Below are 12,213 nucleotides of genomic sequence, written 5' to 3' on the forward strand. Positions count from 1 at the left end.
TAAATAAAGTTTTATTGGAACACAGCAATGCTCATCATTTACTCATTGTCTAGGCTGCCTTTGTGCTATAAGGGCAAAGTTAAATTGTTGGGAGGTGGGTGGGGAGGTGTCCCACTGAAATGAACATGCTTTACCATCTGGCCTTTTACACAAAAAGTGAGTCAAGTTTTGCTATAGATTTGCTTGCATGAAATAATTTCATATTGATAGCTGTTTCTTCTTAATTTTTGATTTAGAATCAACCATAAGAAAACAGATTTGCCTTCCATTCACAATGCAGAGACTACTATGAGGGATGGGAGGGGTTCCTGAATAATACTTTAGGGTGAAGGTGTTAATTGAATGTTTTACTTGATGCAAGGGGTCCTAGGAAAAGGGATGGGAACCTGGAAATAAGAAAAGACACTTAAAGTAGAAAGGACAGTAGCAGAGGCTGGCTCAAGAGTTGTCTTGACAGGTTATTCCCTCATAGGCTTTGTATCATGCTTGTTCCCCTCAAAGCTCTGGGAGCTTAATGAGTTATTAAGTTACATTTGTCCAGGACAAATGTAATGCAAATGAATGATTAATTGGAAGAGCGTCTAAACAGACTTCCTGCCATCAATTCCACGTGACAGAAAAGACTGGCTCTGAGTGTTCCAGTTAACCCTCTGTCTGATCTGCTTCTAACAACAAATGTTTCTCCATAAATATGTTCATCATTGCAGATGTACAGGTAAAGGCCAGAGCAGCACAAAGGGGTGGGATTTGGTAGAACACAGAAGGCCAATGGAACAGATCCATTCAACCTTCTCCCTAGAGCTTCCTTTAAGGTACCAACACCCTGCACGTGTGCTACGACAGTTGCTTACCTTGGCATATGCTTCAATCCCTTGTCTGATAACTTCCCGCAAGCTGGCCAGCATCATCTGCTCCACCTGCTGGAGCCACTTTTCCACCATGCCCTGTGCGCCAAGACAGAAGGAGGTGATGACAATCAGTTAAAGCCCAGGAGGGATATGGGATGAACCCAGCTCTCTCTCTGGGTAGGGCTGTAGGGAGGCCAAAGGCTGGAATAACTCTTCAAGCCAGTAGTCTTTAACTATTTGCTTTACATTTATTTATAGTGTTCTAGGAAGTGTATTTCTCCTGTAGAGGCAATAGATTTTTTAACACACATTTCTTTCATGTCATTTTCTGAAACATAACTTCTAAGGAAGCAAATGAAATATTCACATTTCAGTTAATAAAGTAGCTCCTGATCATTGGATCAGTTCTAATTTATGCATTATTCCAAAGGTTCCCAAACTTTGCTGTGTATTGGAATCATCTGGAGATCTTTATAAAAAACAGATCTCTCTCTCACCTCCAGTATTTCTGATTTTATTGGTATGAAATGAAACTCAGATATTTGGATTTCATTTAAAGCTGCACAAGAAATTCAAGTGTGCAGCAAATTACTCAATCTTAGCATTTCAAGTAACTATGGCTATTGACTTCAGGTACCTGTAAACTAGCTAGTGGGTGTCTGGGCTGGTGATGTGATCCCTGATTGTGGCAGTTTATATGTGTAGGTGGCAAAAACAGTCAACAAAGGGAGGCCAAGAGTGCTTGTCTATTTCCACTTAACAGTGCTGCCTTGTTCATCAGAAATAGATGTAATTTACATTTTACTCATTATAAAAGGAAATATGTATGAAAACCCAAGTAAATTGACATCAGATCTGTGGTGTACAGTTGACCTATAAGCAAATGCTCCAGGAAGCTCTTCATCTGACTGGATCATTTTAAATTAGGTTCTTTATGAGGAAATTTAAACAGTGTCTATTACTTGGATCTGATTCCTACTACTGCCTCCACATCAAGTTAGTATAAAATCCTTCCACAGGTTTAGTATGTGGTATGGCTTACAATATCAACCCCATTTTAGAGATGAGAAAACTGAGACTCAGAAAGACTACATAACTCCTCCCAAACACTCAATCTTCTTACGTCACGGAATCCAAATGTTCTATACCCAGAACTAGAATCCAAAAGTGAAACCAATATGTTCTCTCTCTGGTTTGCTCTACTATGGAGAAAAGAACCAGAAATGGATAAGGGGAGTTACTTTGGCTTTAGCTGGGTAGATTTTCTGTATGAACGGAACAGTTTCCTTCTCTGAGCTGATCATGCCTGTGATTTCCAGATTGTCTGTAAACTCCAGCTTGGCAATGCCTTCAAAGCACTTCTTCAAGTGAGGCTGCACTCGGAGGGGGTCCTTTGTCTCAGACAGAATCTCCAGCAGCTCATCGTTTGACAGAAAGAAGAACCTGTTTAAAAGCAAAGGAAAATGGTAACTGAGACCTCTTCTGGAAAATTCTGTTTCCAATAAAGTGATACTCCATAGCAGATCCAGGTGAATACCAGCCATGACCCCTGCCCTCGTCTTCTCTCTTTCCTTTATTTTTTCATATATTTTATTGGTACATTATAATTATACATAATAGTGGGATTGTGTGTGTGTGTGTGTGTTGCTGGGGATTAAACCCAGGGCCTTGTGCATGTGAGGCAAGCACTCTACCAACTGAGTTATATCCCCAACCCAATAGTGGGATTTGTAGTAAATGCTCATGATACAACAATTTAATTTGGTCAGTTTTGTTCCTCCATCTTTCTGCTTTCCCTCCCTCCCTTCCTCCACCTGGTCCCTTTCCTTTATTGATCTCCCTCTTTCATTTTCATATTGAGATCCCCTGTCCCCTGCCCTTTTTCCTCTCTAACTTCCACACACAAGAGAAAGCATACAACCATTAACTTTCCAAGCCTGGCTTGTTTTGCTTCATATAATGGTGGCAAGTTCCATCCATTTTCCTCAGGCTCTTCCCTAAGGCCTGCTCCTCTGCACTATTTTCCATCTGGAGCATAGAAGGTGAAGACAGTTTTGACTCTGAGAGCAAGAGGAAGGAGGAAGGCTGGTTTACGTGAGTTTAACATGGTTGAAAGGAGCCTGGATGAAGCAGTGGTTCGAGACTTTGCCGATACTTTAGAATCACATGAGGAGCTTCTGAAAAGGCCACTGCTAAGAGAGATCTATAGAAGTTGATCAGGGGGGTAAGGTCTGGGGAAATGTATAGATTTTAAAATCCCAAGTGATTCTAATGTGTAATGTTGAGAATCAGTGAGTAGAAGAAAAAGACTTCTTGTCTTTCCTTCTCTCCAGGTGTGCCAGAAAATACTATAGGTGTGAAGAAAGAAAGTGCACGTCTGTAATGATCTATTTACATGCACAGTCTTCTACCATCTTTTAAATTAGAGACAATAAGACAACTTCATTTCTTGCTCAGGCCCTAAAAACAGCAACAACAAACCTTCGGAAAATGTTCAAGGTACAAACTTCTACTGTGACCGCCAGGTTGAAAGTCCCATGGTGGAGGGACCCTGTGGACATTCAGTCTTCACTGAATGTGGCAGATGACAACAATGGCGCCAGTGTTCACAGAACCAGCCCAGGTTTCAAGAGGTGGAGTCTGTTTTCACATTTCTCCAACCTGGGCTGGTTCTGTGTCTTTTTTTGGACAACAGAATCCAGTGGAACCTGAATCTGCACATTCCAAGTCTATAAATCAAGAGGCCCAGATGTTTCCTCTCTTGAAGTTCTTAGGAACTTTGTGACCATCACCATGTGAATAGACCCAGGCTAGCCTTTTGGAGGATGAAAGACTTTCTAGCCAAGAGGAAGCCAACCCAGACAAGTGGTTAAGGCGATAGATGGCCAGCCAACTGCAGATACATGAATGCGCTCTGGTGAGGCCCCAGGAACCACACAGCTGAGCCCAGCCCAATCTGCCAAACCACAGACTTATGAGCTAAATGAATGGTTGTTGTCATTTTTTTTAAGCTTCTAAGTTTTAAGTGATGAACAGGGTAGGTAGGAAGAGTTCAATAATTATTTGTTGGCTGATTGACTAAATAATTTGTAATAGGCATGTAAGTTTTTCCCATTCCCAAGTGAAATTCAAATGAGTGTTATCTATGGACTTTTATAAATCCTATCTCTAGCATGACTAATAAAACCATTATTCAGCATTCTGGACTTTCAAGGTAAAATAAACTTAAATTATGTAACTATCAGTAACATTTTGAAAGTATTCACTGAGAGTGGTGTATTTTGTTTATAAAAATGCATAAAAAATTATTGAGGAGGCTGAGGCAGGAGGACCGCAAGTTCAAAGCCAGCCTCAGCAAGAGAGGAGCTAAGCAACTCAGTGAGACCTTATCTCTAAATAAAATACAAAATAGGGCTGGGGATGTGGCTCAGTGGTTGAGTGCCCCTGAGTTAAATCCCTGGTACACCCACCAACCCCCCCAAAAATATTGAGGTGTCTATGTTTAACTTATGGAGACAATGTGGCCAGAGATGTTAAATTTCTAAGTATTATATCCAGCCTTTCTGGGTTTAGATTCCAGTCTGGCCATTTTCCAGTTTTGTATCTTTGGGCAAATTATTGTTTTCTCATATTTAAAATGTGGGTAACAATAATACTCCAAGTAATATTTTAGGACCTGCGTATTATTCAAGTATTATTCATAGTTTTACCAGCAGTGACAGTAGTGGATACAGCTGATATCCCAAACCTTAAGGGTTCCTGAGTTTAATCTCTTCTCAGTTTTGTGCTTCCAAGACAGCATCCCACCAATGTTTGCTCTATACTTGGATTATTCAATAGAGAAGCCATTAGCCACAAGTAGCTATTTTACATTTAAAAAAAGAATATTAAATAAACTAAAACTTCACTTTCGCAAGTGCATTTAAAAGTGCTCAATAGCCACATGGGGCTACAATGACTACAATTTTGGACAGCACAGATACACAGCATTCCTATCGTTGCAGGAAGTTCTGTTGGATAACATTGCATTGAACATACCAAGAACATTTCTGGGTTACAAACAAAAAATAAACCACTTCTCTTTTTGGTGGAAAGATGGGAACTTTGTCTTTGTATAAAGGAGACTTTTTGGTGGAAAGCTGGAACTAACTTTGTCTTCTGTAAAGGAACACTAGACTTTACTTTTTTAAAAGGCATATTAGGATCAAATCTACATTCTAATCAGACCCAAAGACATGCAGTGACGATCCATGTGCAAACCACACCTGGATGGATTTTTGGGGGAGTGAGGATGGTCCCTTCTGGAGCCAGCCCTCTTAAGTCACTTTGACTTTTATGTAAACACTAATTTTTGTGGAAAAGAGAGTCAAATTTTTAGAAACTTACCTACCAGAAACTACAAATTTTGATGTAAAAAAATCAGTTGGGTTCTCTCAGGCACATCTAATTTACATACACCAGCTCATTGCACAGTGAATATATGAAGTCAGAGCACTATTATTATTCTATTCTGATTTTTTAGCTGAGAACCAAAGACTCAGATTTGCTGAAGGTCTTAAGACTACTAAGTGAAAAAGCTGGGACTCCAAAAGAGGTCTGTTTAGCTCCAAAATGAGGCTCTAATCCCCATTCATATACCACTTTAACTGGGGGGAATGACAAGTCTTGCTGGTCAAAGTGTGGATTTGACCCCTCCCACCCCCGCCATGACCATTCAACCTCATTTTAGATAATGACCATGAAGACATGACTTACTCCTAGTAGCTGTATCTTGGGAAATAGAATAGATGGGTTAAAGGTAATCTCAGTATGAGAAATGTCATTCTACCAAAACATGGTTCCGGAGAATAACTCCAATTAAGAGAATACTGGATACCTGGGGAAAAATAGTCTCTTCTTTTCCAAGTAATCATTTAGACCTTTCTGGATGTCCTCCAGTAGTATGTTGGCTTCTTGAAGCCTCTCAGTCATCCGTGGCTGGTCTGCTGCCATCAGAACCCTGGGATCTTTCACCTGGGTTTTCACCAAGAAAAAAAAAAAAAAGGCAAGAATCATTGTGGGGTTCCCGAATTCTGAGATTGGTTGAGGAAATGAATGTGTGACTAGCCCGTCAACCAACTATGGCCCCTGCCCAGTTAACAGCTTTTTCATCTCCCTCCTAAATGTTCATAGGGGGTTAAATGTTCATTTAATCTTATTTCTCTGTTCATGGTTGACTGAGCAGGGATTGGGCACTTGAAACCAAGTGAATCAATTAATTTCTAATTTCCAGGGGTTTAGAATTCAGACCATGACACTTTATGCTTTGGGTGGTCCCTTGTATCAGAGAGCTTTGGATCTGTGTGAGGATCACCTCCCGCCACGTGATTAAGTGTTCAAGCAAGGCAGACTGCCAAGAGAGACTTAAGCAGGCAAGGAAAGAGAAATAGAGGTCAGAGGTAGGGGAAGGGTATTTCTGGATTTCTGAATTTCTGGGTTCTAGGTCCAACCTTTGGGAGCCTGTGCTGCAATTTCTGCCCTTGGGTCTCAGGAGACAATCACCTGGTCTTTTTGTTTGTGCTACGGAGTGGGTTTCTGTAACTAGCAAACTTCACTAATGTAAAATTGGTTCCATTGGCTGGGCCATTAAATTCCCACTTATTTCACTACTGCAAACAGGGCAGGTACATTCCCTTGAGACACACTTTTTGTTAGTGCACCCCAGTTTGAGCACATTTAACTTAGACAATGAACAAGGTATGATCTCTTAAGATGTGTCCCAACTACCATGCACACTCAGTTGAACTGTCATCCTTTAAGGCTTTGTTCTATTGTCACCTCTTTAGGGTCTCCTAGAGTTTCCAGGCAACTAAATCATTCTTCTGTATTCCAAACACTATTTGCATGTATATTATAGACCTTATTTATTTAAGCTTGTCTCCTCAAAAGACAGTGAATTCTACAATGGCAGAAATCATATTATTTTAAAGTATTTTCTGATTCCCTATATAATGCCTGAGTAATCATAGGTAACCCACAAACATTTATGAAATGATAGTAACAATGTAGGCAATTTTTTGAATTCTAACAGGATTCTCAATATATAAAAATTCCATCAAATCATCATCCTATAACAAAATCTTTTATCTCATTAGAAATGATAGTTATGTAATGCAAACTGCTAATTACCTCTATGGAGCACAAGGTTACTACTCTCTCTCTATTTCCATGTTTGAATTTTTAGTAACTTAGAACAAAGACATAAAAATGTCAAATTTGCAAAAAAACCAATTTACTTAATAGTTTCAACGGACGTGTTAGTGAAATGTGTTGGGGGAAAACTTACCGCTTGGGCCATAAGCGTTTTCCAGTAACCATCCACGATGACAAATTTTCGGCCCTCTTCTGGCATCTGGGCGATAATGTCCTCTGAACTGAAGATGGGTTCCAGGTATAGCCAAGTGGCTTGGCATTTCAACCAGGCATCCAAATTTTCCTGCACACGAACAAGCTTTTCTTCCCATTTCTGTGAATTTAACATTCCGCACCTGAATCAGTGACCTGCCACTCTGCACCACAGGCCCCATAACTGAACAAATGGATGGAATCATTCACTTATTTCCCTCACTTGCTTGTTTTAAGAAATACTTATTGAGTGTCCTTTATATTTTGGTCACTTTTCCAGGCAATGTGGATACAGCAATGAATGAAACACACCAGAGTTTCTGCCCTCATGGGAGCTCACATTAAGCATAGCTGCATGCTTACTCCATGATCTGTGATGGCCAGAGTGCTTTGTTCATGTCAATCCAATTTAATTCAACAGCCTGATGAGGAAGGTATTATTAAAAATCTCAATTTACAGATGCAGAAACTAAGACAACAATTTTGGGGGGAGGGTACTGGGGATTGAACTCAGGGGCCCTCAAACATTGAATCACATCCCTATTTTGTATTTTATTTAGAGGGTCTCATTGAGTTGTTTAGCGCCTTGCAGTTTCTTAGGCTGGCTTTCAACTTGCGATCCTCCTGCCTCAGCCTCCCGAACTGCTGGGATTATAGGCATGAACCACCTAAGACAATGATTTGACTTGCACAAGGTCACATGACTATTAAGGGGCAGAGCCAGAATTTGAAACCAGGCAGTCTGGCTCCGGAGTCTGTACACTTGGCCTATGCCACTTTTCTACAAAAAATGAACAAAGGAGGTCAACCTCCTACCCTCGTGTTCTTCATATTGTAGGTTAATACAGCCCATAAGATACTTTCCAAATATATTTTTATTTGGTGTATTTCAAAGCTCATCTTTTTCTTCTGGCAGACAACCACTCAGCATGCCATATGGTTACTTGGATCATTATCACTTTCAGTCTTATGGTTTTTCTTTTTCTTCCTTACTTTTTTTTTTGTTGTTGTTGTTCCATTCAGGAGAAAGTAAGGTTCTTTGTTAACTAAACTTGAAAAACTTCCCCTTCCTTGGAGAAACCCAGAGCCAATGGATTGTCAAAATACATGCAACCCCATTTCCTCTTACCCGGCACTCTGCTTCTATTGGCTTGATGAATGCAGAGCCACACATGGTCTGGGTCTTTATCACGTGGTCATCAAGGAGCAGTTGAATGTCATCAATTGCACACAGGATGCTTGTATCCTGCAAACACACACACCCTGCCCTGTCAAAGTCATCAGACCTCCAACCCGTCCCTACCCCATTTTTGGAGTAGATATCGGGATTGAACTCAGGAGCACTTAACCACTGAGACATGTCCCAAGCCCTATTTTGTATTTTATTTAGAGACAGGGTCTCACTGAGTTGTTTAGCTCCTCTATTTTGCTGAAGCTGGCTTTGAACTCATGATCCCCCTGCCACAGTCTCTGGAGCTGCTGGGATTACCAGTGTGTGCCACTGTTCCCCATTCCTACCCTATTTTTTTTTTAACTTTTTAATTTATTTTTTATTTATATATGGCAGCGGAATGCATTATAATTCTTATTACACATATAGAGCACAATTTTTCACATCTCTGGTTAATGCTTGTTCCTGAAGGCTCAGAATGGCACTCCAGTGGGACAGGCATCTGTGTCTGCAGGAGATGGGATTTCTATTTTCTTCCTCGAAAATGTCTATAAAGACATTTGTTGTGCACCTGCTTTGCAGAAAACAAATACCATCTGATCCCAGACTTGCAACTAGAGTCTCTTGGGGGAGGAAGACTTTTGTCCCCTTCCCCATATCCCTTCTTCTCTGTCCACTCACTTTCCTGCTTGTCCTCTCCCTCCTGTAGGATCAGCTGCTGGTCTAACTGGTTAGGCCTAGACTCATGCACAGGGCAACTCCAAGTAACTATCATGGTCACGTAAACATATAATACAAATATTATTTTTATTGCAGTTTATATGTATTGTTTTAAAAACATCTATGACATAAAAAACTTCTATGACACAAATGCTTATTAAGTGTTTAGAGCTAATTACTTCGTAAACAAAATATTTTGGGTTTTTTTGTTTGTTTTTTGGTGCAGGGTTACCATGGTAAAGGTATTTAGACCCCAAATTCCCCCTGAACCAAGATAGTTTTTGGAACTCTGTGCTAGACATTTAATGGGTCATATTTTACTAGCATGAAAGGTTCCTGTGCTTAATGGTAAATGGTAATTTTCCTCCTGAGACATTATGTCAAGCTGATAGGGTCTGTCCCCTTTGGCAAGTCTGTTCCCATTTCTTTCAGTCCTACATCTGGGTGGCTAAAATGGGCCTAGGATATATTCTTTCATCTACCCTTCACCAGGAGCTCTGCACTGGGAGGCATGTCCAGCTATTAATAAAGCTATTAATAAACAGCTGTATTCCCATTTTGTTGTTGGTCCTGTAGATACAGCTACTTCAGTCAAAAACTGAAGATGGGCCAGCAACAATGCAGCTTCTCCCAGGCCCCTAGCTGAAATTCACAGCCCAACAGCCTCTACAGCAGGATCTAAGCCAATCTGTCCATGGAGCACCAAGTTCCTGGGACCCACAGGGCCCTAGTCTTGCCAGAAGAGGCTCAGCGATGAACCATGTGTCTCCAGCTCTCCTCGCTCCCACTGTCTCATTGATAGTTCTTATCCAAGTGTGAAATTGAAGCATCATGACTGTTAGAACAAAACTGGGGGAGAAGTCAAAGGAGGATAAGATGCAGCTTAAAGGGGAAGGAAGATATAGGAGTAAGGTTCTGGTTCTCAATCTTCCTGGAATATTAGTGAAATCAGAGGTGCCTTAAAAGTTCAGATGCCCAAGCACTCTGAGGGTGGAGGAGACAGGAAGAATCAATGTGGGAGTTTTAAAGCAGGAGTGATTCTGTTGTTTACCAGCACTGGCAACACTTCCAACAGTATGCAGCAAGTATCAGCCTGTTCCCAGCATGATTTACAGAGCCGTAGCCCTCCTTACCCAAGAGCAAGTCAGACCCGAGACAGCTGAGCAGATAGATTCTTTGGGTTTATGCACCTCCCCATGCACTGTACAAACTCAAATGTTATTTGCAAGTGCCAGAGAAAAAGAGAGAAATCTACACCCTTGCCATTCAAACTTCTGTGCATATATTTGAGAGTTTGTTAAAGCAACAGAACTTCAGGCCCCACCCCAGACCTCAGGAGTCAGAACCTGCAGTTTAACGAGATTGCTGGGTGATTCCTGCATATAGTAAGATTTGAGAAGTTCTAGGCATTGTCCACCCCCAGTAGGCTTCTGAGGACCCAGGGGAGCATTAGAAAGGTATGTCAACTTGTGCCCTGCCTGGGAGATGCTAATTCAGGAGGCTTGCTCGTTTCCTTTGCACTGAGCATGCCTATTGCACCAAATCAAAAGGCCTTTCTGATTTGAAAACGCATCTCTCCAGTGGTGTCTGAAAGGAAGGATGAGTGTAGACAGGGGGAAACAATCGAGATGTAGGGATTATTCTTCCATGAGTTCTGTTGCAATTCTGAATGAGTAACCTCTGTAATCCACTCCATAATAAATGGTGCTGTTTTCAGGGGGTTGCAGTTTAATGGAGACTCACAGTGTCCCTGTATTTCACGAAGCTGAATGTCATGTTAATCCAGTCTAACTTCATTTTCTCCAAGTTCTTCTCCAGGGAATATTCCTTACTGGCAGCTGCACCAATGGGCTCCAGTCTAAAGAAAGAACACGCAACAGCAACGTCAACAGGAGGCAGCAGAAGAAACATGTCAAAGGAGAAAGCTCTACTCAGTTTTAAGAGAATTTCAAAAGGCTTTTCATTTTACCGCAATATTTACTCCAAGATTTGCCGACTACTTCCAATGTGTTGCAGAATTTCTCACTTTCAATACAATTGACTTTTTGGGGTTATGATGAGTTGAACATTGTCCCCTAACATCCACATGTCAAAATCCTAATCTCCAGTACCTCAAGTTGCGCATGAATTTGGGGAAAGGTTCTTTAAGGAGGTAATTAAGTTAAAATGAGGGAATGAGGGAGGACCCTAATCCAATATGACTGGTGTCCTTATAAGAAGAAGATATGAAGATAAGACACACAGAAGGGAGACTCCGTGACCACACAGGGAGAAGATGGCCCTGACAGTGAGAAAGCCCTCAGAAAAATCAATCCCACCACCAATTTGGTGTTGGACTTCAAACCTCCACAGTTATGAGAAAATAACTGAGGAGCCACCTTGTTTAAGCCATCTAGTCTGTGGCACTCAGTAATGGCGGCCCTAACAAACCAAGCGTAGGCTGGTGCCGATTTTCAAGCAATACCCCCAAACACAGTGCCTTGCATGCTGACATTGAACTAAGTAAAGGAGACTGGAAGGCTCAGAAACAGGTTCAGAAATGAAGCCTCTGACCCACTCCTGCTCACCTGTTTCCCACTTTTCCCCCCTCCCCCAAAGCAAGTGATAGAAACCAGAATTTTTCCTCCTCAAAGTTGGTCAAAGAAACTAGAATCCCTTTCCCCCAAAGCCACCTTATCACTCTAAGCGTCCCCTGCCTTTCTGTGTAGGAGTTGGCCCTAAGGAAATCCTCTGACGCACCTTGTCTGACAGAAGATCATAAGACCCTTGTTCCAGAGTCGTCCTGCCATAGCCAGGAGGCAGGAACTCATCCCAGAGAGATCGGGGACAGTCTGAGCAGACCCCTGGCTAGCTTTTCCTGCCTCGGTCTATTTCCATGAGTTCATACTTTTCACCCAATTGCATTTCTAGAGAGCTGCCCATTCTTCATGGAATCTAAGCATAAAATTACCCCCCCCCCCCACCCACAGCAGGGAATCTGGGCATCATTTCTTAGGCTCCTGTTATGTCATTTTGATTAAATCAAATTGCTGTGCTTTTATCTTGTTAACCTGTCTTTTCTTATAGGAGTGTTGGCTTTGACCCTTACAT

General features: G+C 41.4%; 1 protein-coding gene across 1 annotated transcript in view; it reads right to left on the bottom strand.

Moving 5' to 3' along the window:
* Nucleotides 1-12,213, bottom strand: part of Dnah3 (dynein axonemal heavy chain 3) — a 155,250-nt gene that overhangs the window by 89,565 nt on the left and 53,472 nt on the right. Inside the window, exons 20-25 of the mRNA XM_077802616.1 lie at nt 10,867-10,981; nt 8,362-8,478; nt 7,174-7,353; nt 5,725-5,861; nt 2,090-2,291; nt 852-944 (exon numbers count right to left, since the gene is read on the bottom strand). Coding sequence (XP_077658742.1) covers nt 852-944; nt 2,090-2,291; nt 5,725-5,861; nt 7,174-7,353; nt 8,362-8,478; nt 10,867-10,981 — 844 coding nt within the window. The remainder of the gene's footprint in view (nt 1-851; nt 945-2,089; nt 2,292-5,724; nt 5,862-7,173; nt 7,354-8,361; nt 8,479-10,866; nt 10,982-12,213) is intronic.

This window comes from Urocitellus parryii, chromosome 9, assembly GCF_045843805.1.
Source record: "Urocitellus parryii isolate mUroPar1 chromosome 9, mUroPar1.hap1, whole genome shotgun sequence".
In the NCBI taxonomy this organism is placed as follows: domain Eukaryota; kingdom Metazoa; phylum Chordata; class Mammalia; order Rodentia; family Sciuridae; genus Urocitellus; species Urocitellus parryii.